This window comes from Cynocephalus volans, chromosome 9 (assembly GCF_027409185.1).
Source record: "Cynocephalus volans isolate mCynVol1 chromosome 9, mCynVol1.pri, whole genome shotgun sequence".
Classification (NCBI taxonomy): domain Eukaryota; kingdom Metazoa; phylum Chordata; class Mammalia; order Dermoptera; family Cynocephalidae; genus Cynocephalus; species Cynocephalus volans.
Window position 1 is genome coordinate 75,443,789 of NC_084468.1, and position 19,663 is coordinate 75,463,451.

Here is a 19,663-nt window from a genome sequence, read left to right on the forward strand (position 1 = left end):
TATTTTACCTTTACATTTATTTTGAGGGAATAAAATGTGTGGAAATTTTTGCAGGGCCTCTTTCTCCCCTAACACACATGCACAACTGCACAGAAGTTAGAATTAGTTAAATCAAGCAGTGCATAATCATCCACATTTAAATGGAATTTTGTTAAAAAGAACTTGAATTCAATTTTTTTCCTGAAACTTACATGACAAAAGACATTCATGAACAGCTACTATTTTACCAGTGAGTATTTGATTCTCATAAGAAATATCTCACTCTTTTTCCCCAACCATACTCACACCTTTTTTTTTTTAAGTAGTGGGGTCTAGGGAGTGCAATTATAATTTGATATGAAATAAGTCCTGGGTTGGTCTCTCATGTTTGATTGTTTAGATAAATACCTGGAAATAAACTTGAATAAGCATTTGGATTTTATGGACTCTTTATTAAGATATTAAGGTATTGAAAATAATACACATTAACCACAAAAGAGCAATATTCCATTTCTTAAAGTACATATGATATTATGGACTATATGAACATACTATCTTTTCAAGTTTTATAATTAGTAATTATCACATAAGTTGATGCAGAGAGTGAAATTACTATGAGTTAAACTTCTATTTGCAAACAGTGTACAATATTTTACATATATTGACTTTATTTAACTTTAAAGTTTTCTTTCCAAAGTTACATTAAGTGGCTGATGCATATATTGTTATTAAGCAGTTACTCTCATTGTCTTCTCATACATGCAAACATTTTGCTAAATATAAATCTACAAGTTTCACAGCTGCATATATTTCAGAAGTGGTCAGAACAGAGGAAAATGCTGGAAAGTTTGAGTTCTTTCAAATCTTAATTCAAAACAGGAGATTTTCATCTATGTCTTCTGTAAAAAACGAAACAGGAAACACTTTTAGAAAGCAGCCAGAGCAGTAGCATTAAAAAAACAATGTTAGAGCTGGGAGACTAGGGAAACCATCTAATAAGGCAGTACAACGGTGATTCTTTACCTTGTAAGGCATCAACATCACCCATGAAATTTAAAAACTATATATTCTTAGGCTCCACCCATGGCCTCTGGGGTCAGAATTCCAAGGGTGGGCCAGTGTATACATGTAAAAAACTTTGCAGGTAGTTCTGCTGCAGAGTTAAGAACCAGAGGTAGAGGAACACCAGGTTAAAGGAAGACCCAGCCAAGAAATGCCAAGTATACTAATCTGTAAGGGAGCTAAAATGTAATGAATTAAATAGAAGTATAGTGCCAGTTAAATCATTTCCAACTGAGTGACTTGTACAAGAACTCGTCACATCTGAAAAAAGACAGCATCCTCTAGTGGATGTAAGACGCTTCTTACCAGTATAGTAATTATTAAACATATAATTAAAGCAGATTAATTTGAAGTATACTAAACTACTACTTTGTCTGGGGCACCAGGTAATTTTCTTGTCGGATACAAGTCTTCATCCAGCTCAGAAAGAGGGAAAGATTATGGACTTCTGTATCTGTGGGTTCCACATCCATAGATTCAACCAACCATGGTTTGAAAATATTTGAAAAGAAACATTGCATCTGTACTAAACATCTACAGACTTTTTTTCCCTTGCCATTTTTCCCTAAACAATGCAGCCTAACAACTATTTACATAGGTTTACATTGTATTAGGTATTACAGGTAATTGAGAGATGATTTAAAACATATAGAGGACATGCATAGGTTATATGCAAATACTACGCCATTTTATATCAAGGACTTGAGCACCCATGGATTTCAGTATGTGTGGGAACCAACCCCAGAACCAATCCCCCATGGGTACTGAGGGACAACTGTATTTCTTTAGAATACTGGCGTCATTTGTAAAATGGGGTAATAATTTTATTACTTATAAATTTATTTATGGTTGCACATATACTCTGTCTTCTTTCTGTTGTTAGGATGAGAGATGTTGATCTTATGAGTAATTCCCTTGCCTGTGCTCAAGATCTCTTCTGACCTCAGTATTCTCCTTCTATATTCCTCTCTCTCTCTCTCTCTCTTTTTATTTAATATATATCCTCAACCTTTGCTTTTTCACTGGGTCCTCCTCGTTAGCATTTAAATATGCTGTATATCCAGCCTTTAGAACAGTGCCTGGAGGTATGTAGACCATCAATAAAAATCCATTGAGCAAATAAATGAATAAACGAATGAATGAATGGAGTGTTCAAGATTCTTTTATTCTCAAAAATGCTTCCTTCAACTTTATATCCCCCTCTAGCTCTTTCCTGCCTTCAAACATTCACTCTTTACCCTTTCCCATCTCCCATTTCTCAACCTGTAGAATCCGGCTTCCATCCCTACAATTCCTCCCAAACTGTTCTTACCAAGGCCACCAGGATATCCTTATTCGTACGTCCAGTGATCATTCTCAGTCTTTTATCTTCCTTGACATCTCAGCAGCATTTGGCACTGTTGCTCTCTCCCTCTTCTCTGAAACACCATTAACATGGCACTAACCTCATTTTCTTTCATTTTAGGAGAGACTCTTCATTCCCTTTGGTGAACTCCATCTTGCTCCTCTATCATCTAAGTGTTGTTCTTGGGTGTTTGACCTTAGACCCTTTTCCGTGTAACTCAACACATTTTCCTTGGGGGAATTAATTCCCTTCCCTGGTGCTGATTGCTCTCTGTGTGCTCATAATCCCCAAATATGTATTTCAGTTCCAAAGGTCTGTCTTGAAATGGAGACCCATATATTCAGCTACCAATGGTACATTGTCTCCCAAGTACTTAAAAATTTAACGTGTCCAAATGGAGTTTGTCATTTCCCCCAAATCGTCTTCTGTTCTTGTCTTTTCTGTCTCAGTGAAAGGTCCTCTAGGTATCCTGCTTGGCCTGAGCCAGGAACCTGGGCATTGCACTTGTCTTTCTCTCAATCTCTCACCTGTCTGCTTCCCCCCACCCCATATTTCCTGTCAGACACTCTTCTTATGTCTACATGCTATGCAACTTGAGTATGCTTATATTTTTAAGTATATCTCGAATATGTTTACTTCTCTTTTTCTCTACTTCCACTCCCCTAGTTCAAGTTCTCATCAGTTCTTGCCTGAATTTACTGCAACATCTCAAATCCTCTCTGGCCTCACCATAATGTAACTGGAAGATTTGTTCTTAAATATAAACTCAGGGAAATCACTCCCTTATTTGAAACACTGGTGGTTCCCCAGTACTCCTAGGATGGTATCTTTATATAGCTTAGTAGGACTTGCATGATCTGACTTGTTTACCCTATCAGTCTTACTTGGAAGATTTTTCTAAAGATTGACATGATTGTAAGTCAACACATGGTATGTCATGGGTGCTAAATCAATGAAGACTCCTCCACCTCTTGATTGGCCCACACTTTTACAGATATGGAAAATGAGACTCACTGAAGGGTAAGTGGCATGCCCTGATTCACATAGCTAGTTAATGACACAGCTGGAATATTTGAACACATCTAGTTCAGATCACAGGCAGTTAAAATTCAGGAAAACACTGGCTAAAATTTATCTTCTTTTGTGGATTTCTCAGCCCTGAAGGAAGGAAGGGTGTACTTATAAATAGAGATTTTTTTTCTTTCCCTAGCTGCATCCCGAAGCAGTAACTTGTTTACTTGTTCTGACTGAATATTTAATATCTGCTTTATTGGTTTATTATGTGATAATTTTTTCCCTTCTTCAAAATAACATAATGACAGCCAAACCACAGTGCACAAACAAGATCATTAGTAGCTTTGCAAGCCTCTGGACTTTAAGCCCTTCCTGCTCCTCCCTGATAACCGCCCAGCACAGAGCAGGAATGAACTTACATACTGAAGAGCTGTCAGAAGTTTCCAAAAGGAACAGTGAAGTGCAACTGGTTTCCTTAAATAAATGGCTTCTGTTCAAATTTGCCTTTTTATCAGTCCTTTAAAAGCACGTCATGTAAAAGGGCATACATATATATGTCCTATCCCAGATAAGTTCCCCCCCTTGATTATAGTGGGACAGAGTGGGGGGGAGATGTACTTGGATATGTTTTGTCTTTTTAATATAGGAGTTGGAAAAGACAATTTAAACCATTTTTAGGAATATGTTTGAATTTTTATAAGTATTCTGCTTGTAGAATAGATGTTAGAAAGGAAATTGACATCATTCATATGGGTCTGGGTTCTATCTGGGATGCTGCCACATTTTTGTATCTAGGCTTCAATCTGAACATACAGCAGGACCTATGAGGCCTGCAAAGCTTAGTTAGGGCTTGTCTGCGGAAGAGGATACCCCTCTCCTTTGGCTGATGATGAATTTACCTTCTTTAATTCCAAAGCAATGGCCCCATTCCTTCAAGGTGATGTGCTTATCCTTGTTGGGGTCACACTCCTCAAAGAAGCGAGTTATGCAGTGTTCCATGGGTACAAGAGATGCTCGCAGTAGAGCAAGCTCAGAATGTGTCAAGACTCTGCAATGAAATAAATGGCAGCCTATTAACCGAGTAGCTTGTGTATGAAGATTTAACTCTTAGAATCAGCAGGAGCATTTTTCTTCCATAAGGTTTTCGTGTATGCCAAATAAATAGTATATTGATAAGAGCTGCAAAATAAATAAACTCTTTGTGGATAAGGTTGACACCTTTTGGGATGTTAATTCACAAGGTTTCTCTCTTCTCTGGGAACTATCTTCCTTTCGCCCTAAATTTATAGGGGTACACCCAGCAATCATGTTTGTACAAACTGGTTCTTACACACTGGCCATACCTGGTTGTTCCAGATATTGGCACTTGATCCAAGTTGGGCCAGTTAGATTATCTTGGGAATTTAGGATCAAGAATGAAAAATATTGAAGGACTCTCTGTGGGAAGCTGGGCCCTCACATGTAAACTTGGGAGCTGTGGCATAGCCATATTGTTTTTTTCAAAGCAGTTTTGTGTTTAGACTCATGACAGTGTTTGTTTGGCATTTCAGCGTTCAAAAGTGGACCTGGAAAATTTCCTAAATCTGTTTAAATTTCTCTTTTGCATAGATATGCAGACATTCTATCAGAGAGATGACCTAGTAATGGCAAAGTAAAAAGTTTTTACCTATCCATAGGATGTTGGTCAAGTTCACTAAACTGCCAGTGCACTGGATACACATACATGTGGTAGTTTTTCTTAAAGTCCCTTAAGAGAAGGTCAATGGGGTGGTCCCCAGCCAAGAGTCTCTTTTCATCCAGGTAAATTTTCTTGACCTGGGATTAAGAAGGGAGAAGATTATCAGACAATCAGACATGTGTCATGGAATTGTCACTTGCTAAACTTTACTTGAAGAGTGGCAATAATGTGATGGGAAAACAAGCCCAGAACATCATGCACAACCAAATTAAATACCTTAGAATCAATACTATAGCCTTTCTTATGTGTACATAGAATAACAGCTGATATAAAAAACTATGGTTTTCAGAGAAATTTAAGTCTTTTTTTTGATCTATTCTTTTAAGCAGGTAACATTCTTCACATTCCTTAAAACTATGAGAAGGTTTTGATGAAAGGGCTGAACTGACTTAGGCAAAATTTTTGATTAGTTAGAGAGAAGCCCTGCTCCTTCCCCCGTTGGCAAACTCCATTCTTCATCCTCTATGTGCTCTATCCAGTGCCTGCTCAGTCTGGGTTTAGGCTAGTGTGTTAGCCACCCCTGCTGAAATTCCCCTGTTTCATATTTAATGCTCTCATGGTTCTCTGTGATGATGTATTAAAGAGGGAGGATAGAAGTTATTCTTGAGCAATGCATATGAAACTCTCAGCTTGTGATGTTACCTATTATTTCACTGAGTAATTAGAAACAATCAAACGGAGCTTCTACCTGTTGTCATGACCACATCTGCCAACTTCCTTCCCTGTTACCAGCGATGAGCTTCCCCTGTCAAAGCCCAACTCTCATCTGGTTGGGACACCTACTCAAGAACATACTGGGAGTTATGCACATTCTCTGCTTCTTACTAATTTTTCTTCTTTACTGGGTAATTTCCAGAAGCATACAAACCTCTTCTACCATCTCCCACTGGCGGGAGGACTCTTGAACTCACTTTCCTCTCCAGGTGCCACCCCATTTCTCTTTACAGCAAAACTTCTTGAAAATATTGTCTGTACTTGCTACTTGCTGCTTCCACATTCTTCCTCCTATTCTCGCTTGAACCTGGTCAGCTTTCCCTCTCGTGGGACCCACCTTCCTAGACGCTCCTGTCAAGTCTAACTCTGACTGCCACCTGTCCGATCAGCAGCCAACTCTCAGTCCTCATCTTACAACCTATAAACAACATTTGACACTGTTCATGCACACTTTCCTTGTTTTATTTTTCTTCATAGTTTTTCATCCCATCAAACATATCTTATACATGTATTTGCTGATTTGATTATGTTTTTATAAATTGTTATTTGCATATATTTATATATTTGCTTGTTTATATATTTGCATGTGTGTGTACACATATGAACACATATATACACGTGCACACACACATTTGTTTAGAGTCTGTCTTTTCCCCTAGAATGTAAGCTTGTGAAGGCAGAGATTTTGTTTGGTTTATTGCTGTGTTTTCAGTACTTAGATAATTCCTGGTACCTAGGATACACTTGAAACTACCTGATGAATGAATTTTCTCTGGAGGCTTTTGGAATCAATATTCTGCACTTTTCAATCTTAATATATCACTGACATTATGAGCAATGGATTTCCCTTATATCATACATCTGTGTCTGGCCTATGAAGGCAAAAATGTTTAAATTTAAATAACATGTTTGGACCTGACTATATAAATGCCGAATTTATGTTCACTTTGCTCAACCGAGCTTGCTCTAGGTATGAGTTAAAGAGCCCTTACTCAGGCCACTGCCCTTTGGGTAAAAATAGGGCAGTTTGGTAGTGTTCCAAACCTTGTGGCATGAATGGTGACCACTACTGTTCTGTTAATCAATGTGGGCTAACCAGACATGGGGTGGCAGAGTGGTCTTCTGCCACAGTGCAGAAGTAGGCAGCCCCCACCACAACTTTCTTCCTCTGGCCCTGTAGACAGACACTTAGGTAGCGGACCCATGGATCACTTACTTTATTTCTCTGCTTCTCATTTAGGTATCCAGCATGTTCAGGGTTAGGTTCATAAAGCTGCACGAGGATATTCTTCAGCCAGTCTCTCATCCGTAGAGGAAACTGAGTCACTTCAAAGTCCGTACAAGCAGGAATAGCTGTTACAAGCAGAAAATATATTGTAATCTTTGGGCTTTACTCCTGTTCTATGGCAAGTCCTCGTAACAGGAAGCTTAATAACTTCTGGTGACTGGCAGACCATCCTCACCGCCGCATTATTACAGCAGTGCTCCTTAACCCTGGCAGCACGATTAAATTGCCTGGATTGTTTTAAAAACATACCAAATACTGGCTTCCATTCAAAGAAATTTTGATTTGATTGGTCTGGGGTGATGCCTGGGCATCAGGATATTTTAAAAGCTCCAAAACTAATTTTGTTGTAGCTGGGGCTGAGAACCATTGCTGTAGAACCTGAGGGTTAGAATTTACAGATAGAGAGCACAAGAGCTATTTATCAGAGGAAAAGAGGACAAGGTAGAAGTTAGCTTATACTATGGTAATAAATAAGGCTAAATCTCAGTGGCTTAAAAAGCAAAAGTTTATTTCTCGATCTTGCTACAAGTCCAATACTGTGTGAGTTGGCAGGAGGGCTCTGCTCATTGCCGTCTCCCTGGGGCTTGGGATGATGGAGACTCCACTATGTTTTGAGGTGCCATCTCCATACAAGGCTTCAGGGTTTGTGGTGGCAAGGGAAGAGAGCATGGAGAACCACATACCAGTTCTAAATGCTTCTGTCCAGAACTCACAAGGATGATTTTTGCTCACATTTCGTATGGCAAGTCATATGGCCACACCTAACATCAAGGGAGCTTACAAATTTAATCCTCTGTGTGCACAGAAGGAGAGAACTGGAAATATTAGTGAGCGCTGCTATGTGTGGAGAATCACTTAGCGATAAGAGGAGCCAAATACAGTTGAGAGCATCCTGGGGAAGGAAGAAAATTTTTAAAAACTTCTGGAAGACTGTGTTGTCATAAAACTTCTTGGAAAAGGCTTAACTTAAATTGGGAAGAGGGCAGATAATTTAGCAAAATTTCAGTGATTCATCTCTATTATTAAGTGGATAACATTATCATAGTAGTTCTGAGCCCTGGCCACACATTGGAATTGTCTAGGTTACTTTAAAAACAAGTGAAAAAACAATGACAGGGTTCCAGCCCACTCCAATTCAATCAGAATCCCCTATGGTTAAGGTCTGGGATTTATTCTTTATATTTTTTTGTCTCCCCAGTTGATTTTAATGTGCAGCCTGAGTTCAGACTATGTTAGCTTTATCCTGTTTGTGTGTATATAATTAAAGCGTGTACATATTCACCCAACAACTTCTCAGAAATGATGGTTCGGAGTAGTAATGGAAGCTTACACTTGCAGGCTCCAAAATAATCCAGCTGCAATTGGTGCCCCTTTTTGGTCCCCTCCAGTTGGCACTTAGTAGCAAACAGATGACAAGAGCTAGCATAGGTCTGGTTGTCAGTGCCACAAACCTAGGAAAAACAAGCAAGAGAAAAAGCTGATAGAGCCAAATGCTCCCTAGAAAACACTCTGCTCCTTAAAGCTCATAGGCTGTCTGATAAACTTTGCTGTGACAAAGGTGTGAGCAGGTATGTAAGACTATTAAAGTCATAATTCTTCCATATGGCACACACAAAAAATCAACTAAACTATACCAATGGTGATGACAATTTAGCCTAGATAAGCTCAATAGAATGAAAACTGCAGATGTTCCAAGGATAGAATGAATTTTAAAATGAGTCTTAACAGCTCAAATGCCATTACTACCTTTTTATGGCACAGTTGAAATTCTTTTACTTTGCTGGCATTTGTTCCTGTTCAACATTACTTCAAATATTACTTCAAATATTAGAGGATAACCTGCACATCTACCTTTTTTTTAACAAAAAATTTTAATGGCCAACTATTTTTATTCAAATCACTAAACCTTTGATGCCTCTTAAAGACTATTTTGTAGAATACTTACTTGATCAAGGAGTTTTGTTGGAGGACAAGTCACTGGATCTTGGCAAACACAGCGAGGTTTTCCCTGTAGGTCTACCTTACAGGTGAGCCCCTTTTTACACTGGAAGGTCATGCAAGAATCTAACAGAAAAGTTTGGACAGGAAACATGGACAAAGCTAAATTAAGTATGTAAATGCAGATTCATCCAATCAGCTTCATCTTCTTTAGTAAGGGAGAAATTTTGAAACTCGTTAAATTTGAAAATTTGAAAGTGGGAAAACATTAGAAACTGCTTTAACTAATGTGTTAATTTCCAGATGAAACACCCTGACATCAGATTATTTTACAGCTATAAAACAATCAGCCCTTCTTGGCCTGCCTGAGATGGTTATAGTCTGAAGTTGGTCAGAAGTTAAATAAGCTGTGAGAATTTCATTGGAAATTCAAAATGTTTGTGATTGGGGTAGGAGTTAGGCCCTTAATTAAGTATGGGATCTAAATTCACAAGTAAATTGTGGATTTGAGAATAAATAAAGTAGAACTAATTCTTTTCAGAGACAAAAGGATTTAGGGAAAAAGAATTCTAGCTTTTACACTCATATCTCAATAGGACTTCCAGTTTGTAAACACATTTACCCATAGTTGTATATCAAATATGCACAAGAAAATGTCAACAACTTATGGGAGCATTTCCTTGGGGAGGAACGGGGAGAGGAAAAATTCTGTGCAGCAGTCATAAAGGGAAGGTAAAGACAAGCCTGAAGTGGCAGATTCCATCTCTTCCTTGATACAGTCACAAACAGCTTGTTTAGTATATACTCGCCAATACTGTGCACTCTCATGTTGCCTTCACTTGAAGTTTCATCTTCATTGGATGAGCTCTCTGCTTTCTTGGCCTTTAAAATAACAAGAGCAAAGGTTTAAATCTAGTCATGGAAAGGCAGTTACTTAGTTTTTATTCCCACCGTGCATACCTTCACAGCATTTTTCATGCCCAAATCATTTCAGATCTCAAAAACAGAAACCAGGTGCAACTGCAAAGGTAGACAGTAACACTTGGCAAACAGGACCCATTTCTACCTTCATCAACCGGATTCAGTGCTGTCTCTCAGGTGATTACTCAATGAGAGTTGGAATCTCCCCTGTGGACTTGTGAAAACACTGTAATTATAATATTATCTTGTGATGTTGTAGTTAAGACAGAGTTACATGAGTAGTCTCTATGAAGTTGTTGGTAAAGCTTTCTTAGCAGGTTTTTAAAGGGTAAGAAAACTCCTACCTGAACAGCAGCAAAGTTCTCAGTGATTGAGGTTAACATTAACCTTGCTCCCAAAAGCTGTGCCAAGTCCTCCTGACAGGTGGCTGCCAGGGTTTTGCACGAAAGCTCCAAATGATTAAACAACCAGACAGCAATATGCTTCCCCCTGCTCCCACCCCACTGCAGTTTCCAGATTATAATTTTGGCATGTGTTTGCTTAATAAAGTAGTACATTAATCTTCGTAACTAATTTAGCAAACATTGCTGGATCTCTTACTATGTCAGAGGCATTTTGGTAGATACTGGTGATTCAGCTTGAATATAGCATGGCACCTGGTTTCAAGGCATTAGAGCAGCAATGGTTAGTGTCTCCCATCCTTCAGATCTGTCAGAATTTATCATTCCAGCTAGCTCCAGGGACTTTCAACTGCCAGTATTTGCATTTCTGTGCCTGGAAAACCATGAAAATCTGCCTGGCCTGATAAAAAGACAGACTGGAAGTGCTGGGAAATTAATATCTTCCTAGCAGCCATCAGCCAAAATAAATGTCCTAGCTCCTTCACTCCCCAAATGGAATAATTCTGAAGAATACTATTTACATGACTTTAATGATGTTCCTTTTATTAGCTTTCTTTCCTTCTCTGTATCACTTCTCCACTCCTCTCTTTGTTCTCTGCACTTCTTAAACAGCACTCAGATCCAGGATCTACTTCTAGAGGAACCCAAATAAAACAGGCATTCCCAGCCTAATGATGGAGATGGACAGAAAAATAAATAATTGTGATATATTTTAGTAATGTACTAATAGAGATACACAGAGGAGACTGTGAGAGCACAGAGAAAGGTCATGGCTGCTTATAGATAATGCTAACATTATTGGATAAGCATCATTGTAAATAATCTCACCCCTTGGGATTCTCCAGGTTCATTGGTATCAATGCTTTCATTTTCATGAGCTCTTTCTCTTTGCTCATCGTTTTTGATGTGGTAGTAATTCAATTGAGCTCTTTCACTTTCCACAAAGTCCTGGCTTGGGACGAAGTAGTCATCACTTGCACTGTGCCTGGGGCCATCATCACCCCTATCATCAGCACCTCCACGATTTCTGGGCATGATGTTACCGTCATTGGTAGGTTCCATGAGCAAAGCCTTAGAAACAGTCTTTTTATCTATTTCCTCATGGTTGCTGATAACTTCAGGGCCAGTTTTTCCCTCTTGGCTCTGCCATTTGGTCTCTTGAATGTGCTTATTGATGCTTGATGCATTTTCCTCTTCCATTTTTGCATTGGAGTTATCCTCTTCTTGTTCTTGGTTACCCTGCTCAAAGTCATCCCGCATCTTGCTTACTTGAGTTGGTTGATTGAACTCTTCCAAAATACCAGATGGGGTAATGTCTTCCTCCTGTTTGCTGTTAGAATGCTCCTTGGGATATTCTCTCTCCCTTTCTTGGCTATCATTGTGGGTACCAACTTCACCTGGATCATCTTCTTCTTCTTTTTCTCTACTGAGAATATTTGGTTCCTGCTCTTGATTTACTTGACCCCTTAGGTCTTGGCTATGTTTACTGCTCCTATTCAACTGATGATGTGAATCGTTTATAGGTTGTTCTTGGTTTTCCTCTCTCTTTGTGACACTTTCTTCTTGGTTAGAATCCACAAAGGAACTAACATCAGAAGCAAGGAGATCAATGTTCTCTGGGAGTTTTTTCTTTTGAGGCTCACTCATCTCTTCTTTTAGGTCCAATGTATCTTCAGTTGGTGCATTCTCCAAATTTACACTTAAGTCACCATCGCTGTCCTCCTGATCTTTCAATCCCACCTCTTGGCTGTAACTCTTATCCTGTTCTGGTGACTGTTCATGGTTTTCCTCTTTTGACTTTAGTATTGAAGATTTTTCAGCCTTAAAAGAAAAAAAGTTTATTTTTAAAAAAATGATAATGTAATCATATTTTATAATTCCTAAGCCAAACTTAAATATTCATTATTCTTTTTCTTCATACATATCTTGTAAATGCCACAGGCTTAGCCTGAACTTGAATTTTGTAAAGTGAAACAATGCTATAGCCCTTCACCCATGTTAATGAACAGTAAAATTCACTAACCATCACAGTTCTTCTAATGACTGTAGGCAGTTGATGTGATCATCATGTTTAGAGAAATTAAACTGAGACATGAATAGGGTAATCTCTTTGATCATGCTTTGAAACTGAGAACTTTGGAGAATTAAAAAATTGTATTAATATAATGATGTTACTTTTACCTTATGGTTGGGATAGTCTTCTATGGATGCTACAGTTTCCTTTTCATTTTCTGCATCTTCAGCTCTTAAAATGGGGATTGCAGTGTTGTCAGATGTTCCCAATGTTTCAGCAGTTGGTTTGGAATAATCAGATAAGAACCCTGCATTTGTCTGAAAAAATTAAAAACTGGTTTGTGTTATTTATGTCTAGATGCTAAATTTAAAAATTGCTAGCTACTCTTTTGTTGTCATCATTATTAGGAGCAATATATTTCACTCATAACATCAGTTAAAAGATATTCTCTAGAATTTTTGAGGATACAAGCAAATGCCCAGAATATAATGTTCAGTGAAAGCAGAATCCCAATCACGTTTAAGAAAAAGTTGTATATGCAGAGACTGGGTGAAAATACAGCAGGAAAGATTTCAAAAATGGTGATCTTTGAATTTTAAAATTATTTTCTGTGTTTTTCAAACTTTTGCAAAGCATTTGTACTTTAGAATTTTGTAGTATTGTTTAGCAGAAAGAAGGTTGAAGTCAAATAAAAATATTCTTAGGATACAGCATGTATATTTTTAAAATTTGACATTTAACTACTTACTGATAATTAGCAGAAAACGTTATAAAACTTTTCTTCATTTGCTTTCTTAATAGTATTGGCCTTCACATTGACTAGACAATCTTTTAATAAAAAGCAATTTAATCTTTGAACTAATTCAAAGACTATTCAAAACAGGGCACCAAACACAGTAGGAAGGGTAGCTATGGTGTATTATTTCTATTAGAGGATGGCTCTATTTCTAGCAAGATTGGAGTCATAGATGAAGAGCTGGACAGTAATACATGATGAGAAGCTGAACAACTGGATTCAGAGGTAAGAAGCCTCCCTTCGAGTCTTGACTCTGCTACTTACTTTCTATCTGTGGTTTGACAAGTTGTTAATTTCTACCCTTCCATCTCTCAAGGTGAAGTGAGCAGAAATATCAAGATAAAGTTATACATATACACTATTTCATAAATTTTAAGGAGTTACCCCAGTTAAAATTACTATTACGATAGTAATATGATATAGTGGAAATAAATGGACTGTCCGATATCTGAGGCTGGTATTCGCCGTAGATCTTTATTATAGAGATGTGATGGACACACAGATGGCAGACATATCCAGGTGTAAGTATACAACTCAGATTCTACTGGATTGATTCATTTTTACTCCATTAACAGATCCTGTAGTGCTGATTGTGCAATGTAAAAAAAGCTATGGAGTACAGAATTTATTTTAGATTTGGTTTGCTCTCTTGCTTCCTATCTCCTTTTTAACTAACTTTGGTGAGTTGCTGACAGGGGCATCATGGAAGGCAATGGATGGGTGGATTTTAAGCTTATTAGAGGATAACTGCTCTCCCTCTCTGCTCTCCTCCTCTTCAACTCCCCCAACCCCACAAGCAGCAAGAAATACACAAAAAAATTGGCAGCTTATCTTCTTTCAGAAATATTCTGAAATTGAAATTCTGTTTTATGATTATGCCCGCATGTATATTTATTTAACATGCCTTCTGGAAATTCAATTGTAATCTCCCAACAACACAGAATCCACTTAACTTCTGGAGAATTCAGGCAGGTGAGGAAAGTGATACAGGATTTTAAACAGGTCAATTCTGTGAGAAGAAATTTAGTTTTTTAGCATGTGGCTGGGTTTGCATATAACAAATTGTCCTAGAGAGGAAATACCTGGAATGTGTCTGTATATAGGCACGTCATTCAAACATTTGGTTCAAAGACACTTTTGATGCCCATTTACATAGCAGCAACCACTGCAAGGGCAAAACACACTTTCAGGAGAAAACAATGGTTCTGTGGGAGCTCTTTCTGTGTTGAACTTTAATTTGTCCCACTTTTGTAATTTCGGAGTATGATGTATAATTTCAGTTGGAGTAGCTCCAGATTTAAGCAATTCTTAGTAGTAGTCATAAATTCTGTTTTCTAGGAGCTGCTTGGTTTGGGTGGTGTGGAGCTTGTTTTTGCTGTCTTAGCTGTCAAGCAGAAGCTAGCCACCAGTTATCCGAGAAGCAAGGACAGAATCTTAGACCTAGAAGGTAAGGGACGGAAGGGAAAATAGAGAAATTGCTTTGCCTATTTAGAGAAGGCTGATTCCTCTATTTGGTGAAAGAGAAAAAAAGTCACAAGTCCTTTGGTTTAATTAAGGATGATACAGATCATTTATGGGACATCCAAAATGATCATACAAGCCATGGTTCCATTTTTTTTTTTTTTTAACTTTTAAGTTGCTTTGAGGCTGCTGACATGGTCTCAAATGATCTGATTTGTGTATGGCTGCTCTATTGCTGTGTGAATGGTGAGGTCAGTTTACCTGACCTTGAAGAAGAGAGTGTTCTAGTCCTGTCTACTTTCCACGTATTTGCTTGGACAATCCCCCAAGGATGAGTTAGGAGCCAAATTGTGGTTACCATATCATTTCCTCACCCTCACCCATTGGTTCCAGTGTTTTTTATAGACTCTGAATTTCTCAGCCAGTATCTGATCTTGAAGAAAATCCTGCTGGGGAGTGTGGATATGCACTCCAACTTAAATTCTTAGATTTCTCATACTGATGTGATGAGCCTCTGAAAGATAATTTATTTCTTCCTGTCCATTTGGTATTTGGGTACATTCTGTGGCTAATAAACTGATAGCTAACACTTTCAGATGCATATTTATTGCAACTCGTGTAACCTGATAGTTCTGAAAAAAATACATTTACAAGAAGTAACTTTTTCTGGTTTCTTCTACTCATCCATTCTCTGCTTGGGCAATAAAGAATGTAATTAAAATAAAAAAAGATCATTTCAATCGCTCTATAAGTGGTTAAAATATATAAGAACATTTTCTTTTAAATAGAGGATTTCCAAACTAAATGTCAGGAAGGACAGATGGAACATCAGAAGAAAGGAAATTTACCGGGATTGCAGCTGCAGTTCCCAAAAAGTATAGGAAAAGCAGCACAGTCTTCATGCTTTTTAGACCTGTGAACCAAGAAGATAATTATCAGTGGTGGGTAAAAGTTTCCTTGTAAAAGATTGAAAGATAATTTTAGCAAATACTGAGCTTGATATTGTTTTCTATATTTAAAGGTGATTGTTTTTGTGGACTACCATACCTGAAAAGACAGATTAATGACAGTTCTTACCCAATTGTGTCCCTGTGAAAAAAATTTTTTTTGGCCCAGCTGTGATTGGCAGAACCTATCTCCCTTTTATGACCATGCTGCTTTGAATAAAGGCTCTACACAGATCTTGGGTCTTAAGATTTGTGAATATTCATAGTGAAGATAAAAGTCACAAAATGAAGTAATATGGTATGTCAGGTTTGGTAGGCTCTGTGCATTTTAAACCAGCATTTTAAAATCCAGATTTCCTGTTTCTCTTGAACCATCTGTGCCTCTTAGCAACAATGGGCCTTTGTGACAACAGTCGGCTAGATCTGAGTGAAGGCTTATTTTCTGTAAGGGATGCTGGCATTTATACTTGGTCCATCTCACTTTTGTTATTCGTTTTTCATTTTAATTTAGTTAGTTCCGAACAAACTTTTTAAGTTCAGAAATGAGACAAGTGAGGTTCAAACAGGCTAAGTAAGTTGTCCTTTGGGAGAACTCTGGGTCCAAGACATTTCCTTCCACACCAATTATATAATTATGGTTCTTAAAAGTAGTCAGGCGCTTGTATTTTCTTGCAGGGTATCACTGAAAGTCTGAACTCTGGGATTAAGGATACAGTTTTTAGTCTTTAATAGAGTTTTCATGACTCTCTCAGAAATAGTGGATGACTTCTTTATTTTTTTGTAATCAAAATTTTATTCTTAAGAGGGTACTTCAAAAGGTTCATGGAAAGATTCATATTATCTTTTAATTATATATTTCCACAAACTTTTTGAAGTACCCTTTTATATATGTATCTACCAAGCTTTACATAAGACTCTAAGGCTTATAAAGAAAGTGAGCAGTTTCCTTTGCTACTTACCTCAATATTTCTAGATAACATGCTCAAACAGATGTTTTAAAATATATGAATATTTTAAGTCTTATTATTATTGATTATTAATAGGGTATGTTAAAGATTACCCTATTGGTTTAATACTGCAACAGCCACCACTTGACACACAGACACACACACACACACGACACACACACACACGACACACACACTTCTCTTTCCCTTCCTCTTTTCCTAAAATAATTTTATCACAATTCTTGTTTAAATTCTTATTTAACATTCATGACAATGTAAATATTCTTCATAACTGAGCCAAGTAGTAATTTCCTATGTTGAATCATAATTAAATTTCTTTTCTTGAACAATATTTTTTTGGGGAGCCTGGACCTAGAAATTACCTCCCTTTCTAAGTTTTTTATATACTTTTCCTTGTACGCATCACTTACTCTTCCTAAATTCTCCAACAAAATTTTAAAATTCCTCTTAATATGTTAACAATGACAACAACAAAACAACATCAGCTACCCCTTAAGGAAACCCCTTGGTTCCATTTTTCATCTCGGGGAGGTCACTTTTAGAGCCTCAGTTTTCTTGCTCCCTTTGGACTGGTGGACCCCAGGCTGCTGTACTCTTTTCTCCTGGGATCTTTATTCACCACTTCCCTGACCTTTGCATTTTTCTTGTGCTTGATTTCTTGCTTTTTGGGCCCCGTGTTTTTCTTTCCTAGTTTTCTCCCTCATTTTGATGGAGCACATTCTCTGGAAGCTTCCTGAGAAATGGTGTACAGGAAACAAAATGATGAAAGGCCATGTGGAGAGGACCCTGGAGGATGAGATCATCTTTGATGTGCTCACAGCTCACTGAAGCCACATGGGTGACCCCAGACAAAATCAGCAGAAGAACCACACAGCTGAGCCCAATCCAGATTGTAGAATCATAAAGAAGTAAAGGGATATGCTTTTGAGCCATGTAATTTTGGGGTGAATTGTTATACAGCAATAGGTAACTGAAATAGGAGAAACTAGATAAGGTCCTTGAGCCATTGGCAAGACAGTATTGATCTAATTTTATTTTTTATTTATTTTTTATTTATTTTTTATTTTTATTTTTTGTCTTTTTCGTGAGCGGTACTCAGCCAGTGAGTGCACTGGCCATTACCTATATAGGATCCGAGCCCGCGGCGGGAGCGTCGCTGCGCTCCCAGTGCCGCACTCTCCCAAGTGCACCACAGGCTCGGCCCTTGACCTAATTTTAAAATGTTAGATGAAGGTTTAACTTTGAAGAGAAGGAGGGATTCCTTAGACAAGAAGGAAGAAAGATTAATTGTAAGGATGTGTTGAGGCAGGGCACAAGAATATCAATTCATTAAGATGGACTTAGTTATGCCTTTCTTATATTTATATAGCATTTCACAATTTATAAAGTGTTTTCCTGTATAATGTCTCGTTTGATTCAATGAGGAAAGGAGGGTAGATAATAACTGAATATAAAGAAAAAGAAGATCAAAGAATCTATTATTTGGCCAAATGTGCAAGGCTTAGGAAAAATTAAGCTTGAATTAGAGAGCTGAGCTTTCAACTCAGTATCCTGTGTTCTCACAGCACAGCCAGTTGGAACAAGCTACATACTAGAAGTCAGAAGCTCTGGTTTCAGGCCCTTTTTCTGCCAAGTACTAAATGCTACCTGAGCAAATTACTTAATCTCCCCAAACTTCATCTACTGAATGGGAATAACAATTTCTATGAATGTCAAAGGGAGCCACTGGGAAACTCTTTGCAAACTCTGAAGTGCCATACACATGTAAGTGATTGTTATTTCCATGCTCTGCCTGCTGCCTCTCACCAATATTATCACTATAGCCATTTATGGCTTGTATTAAGTTTTAAATAAGGGAAATAAAAATTGTCTTGTATTAAATATGGTGTAAGAGAAAAGAACCTTACTTTTTTGTCCCCCTCCTTCCACACCTTCTTCCCCTAGGTGATTTCAAGCTGCCCAGAGTCCTAGTTCCAAAACATATTTACATTTAGTTCACTCATGAGAAACAAATTCATCTGTCCTATATTCAATACATTTAAATCCTAGTTTTTTATTTTTTAACATGCATCTAATTCATACTTAGGTGATAAGAATATTCTTGAGTTAATATCTTTCTATTCTCAGGTAAGAGGTATTTTCACAATGGTCTTAACCCAAAAGAGCAATTGGAATGCTGAGAAGCCTGGCATAGCTGTAGGGAAGACATTTTAAGGCATAGGACAAGTAGAGAGTTTGTCATATAACTTTAGGTAGCTAGTTGTACAGGCTCGCCATTTCCTGTGTGATTGTTTACTGTGTCCAAGGACGGAACTATTTTTCAGGAGTCTCATGTTTATTTCCATTCTGAAATTTAAAAAAAGGTATTAAAGATAGAACATAACTATGTCATTTAGAATGATCCAAGCAGGAAAATGCCTGTGTTATATTTTCAATGGACTCTGTGAACAATCCAATATCTAGAATTCAGAAGGCCTTGAGTTCTGTTGTGTTCACTTTGTCCTTCAGACCAGTCACTGTGCATTTTTGTCTCATGGAACTAATTATATTTGTCACATGTTGATCAAAACAATTTCATGGCCTTTAGCTTCTTATTTTAAGAACTGAACAAATGTGCTGATTTGAATAAGTAAGACAGAGTGGAGAACTTTCCTGGGAAATGAGAGATATTTTGAAAACAACTGTCGTACTGAAAACTAAGGGAAGCTTAATTAGCTGATGCTTGCAAAGTACTTTGACAATAAAAATCATGATGTCCTTACTAAGTATGATGAATGCCATTTATTTTTGGATAAGTAAAAAGTCGTTTATTTTGAGATATTCAAATTTGGTGTGCACTTGCTACAAAAATGCAGATTATTTTTTCAGAAAGAAAATAAAACTCTAAATGAAAAAATGTAGAAATGAGACAATTTTTGAATACACAGGGTTATTATTCTTGAACACTTAAATATGCAGTATTAATGTACAAGTAGAGAAATATTATTCTGCCCAAATGTGCGAGCTTATTCAAAGGCAGCAGCACAGTTTAAAGAACACTTGCATGGAATTGGAAGATCCAAGTCCCAGACTTGAAC

General features: G+C 37.5%; 1 protein-coding gene across 8 annotated transcripts in view; it reads right to left on the reverse strand.

Moving 5' to 3' along the window:
• Positions 1–513: 513 nt before the first annotated feature.
• The window catches only part of SPARCL1 (SPARC like 1), a 33,289-nt gene continuing 14,139 nt past the window's right edge, over positions 514–19,663 (reverse strand). For 7 of the 8 annotated variants that reach the window (XM_063108404.1, XM_063108407.1, XM_063108405.1 and 4 more), the window contains 11 exons: positions 15,520–15,584; positions 12,582–12,731; positions 11,229–12,221; positions 9,888–9,960; positions 9,086–9,204; positions 8,471–8,591; positions 7,069–7,205; positions 5,067–5,215; positions 4,300–4,448; positions 2,354–2,459; positions 514–878 (listed from right to left, as the gene is read on the reverse strand). In XM_063108404.1, coding sequence (XP_062964474.1) covers positions 2,398–2,459; positions 4,300–4,448; positions 5,067–5,215; positions 7,069–7,205; positions 8,471–8,591; positions 9,086–9,204; positions 9,888–9,960; positions 11,229–12,221; positions 12,582–12,731; positions 15,520–15,573 — 2,007 coding nt within the window. In that variant the 5' untranslated portion in view covers positions 15,574–15,584 and the 3' untranslated portion in view covers positions 514–878; positions 2,354–2,397. The remainder of the gene's footprint in view (positions 879–2,353; positions 2,460–4,299; positions 4,449–5,066; positions 5,216–7,068; positions 7,206–8,470; positions 8,592–9,085; positions 9,205–9,887; positions 9,961–11,228; positions 12,222–12,581; positions 12,732–15,519; positions 15,585–19,663) is intronic. The other variant, XM_063108410.1, reaches the window with a different exon arrangement.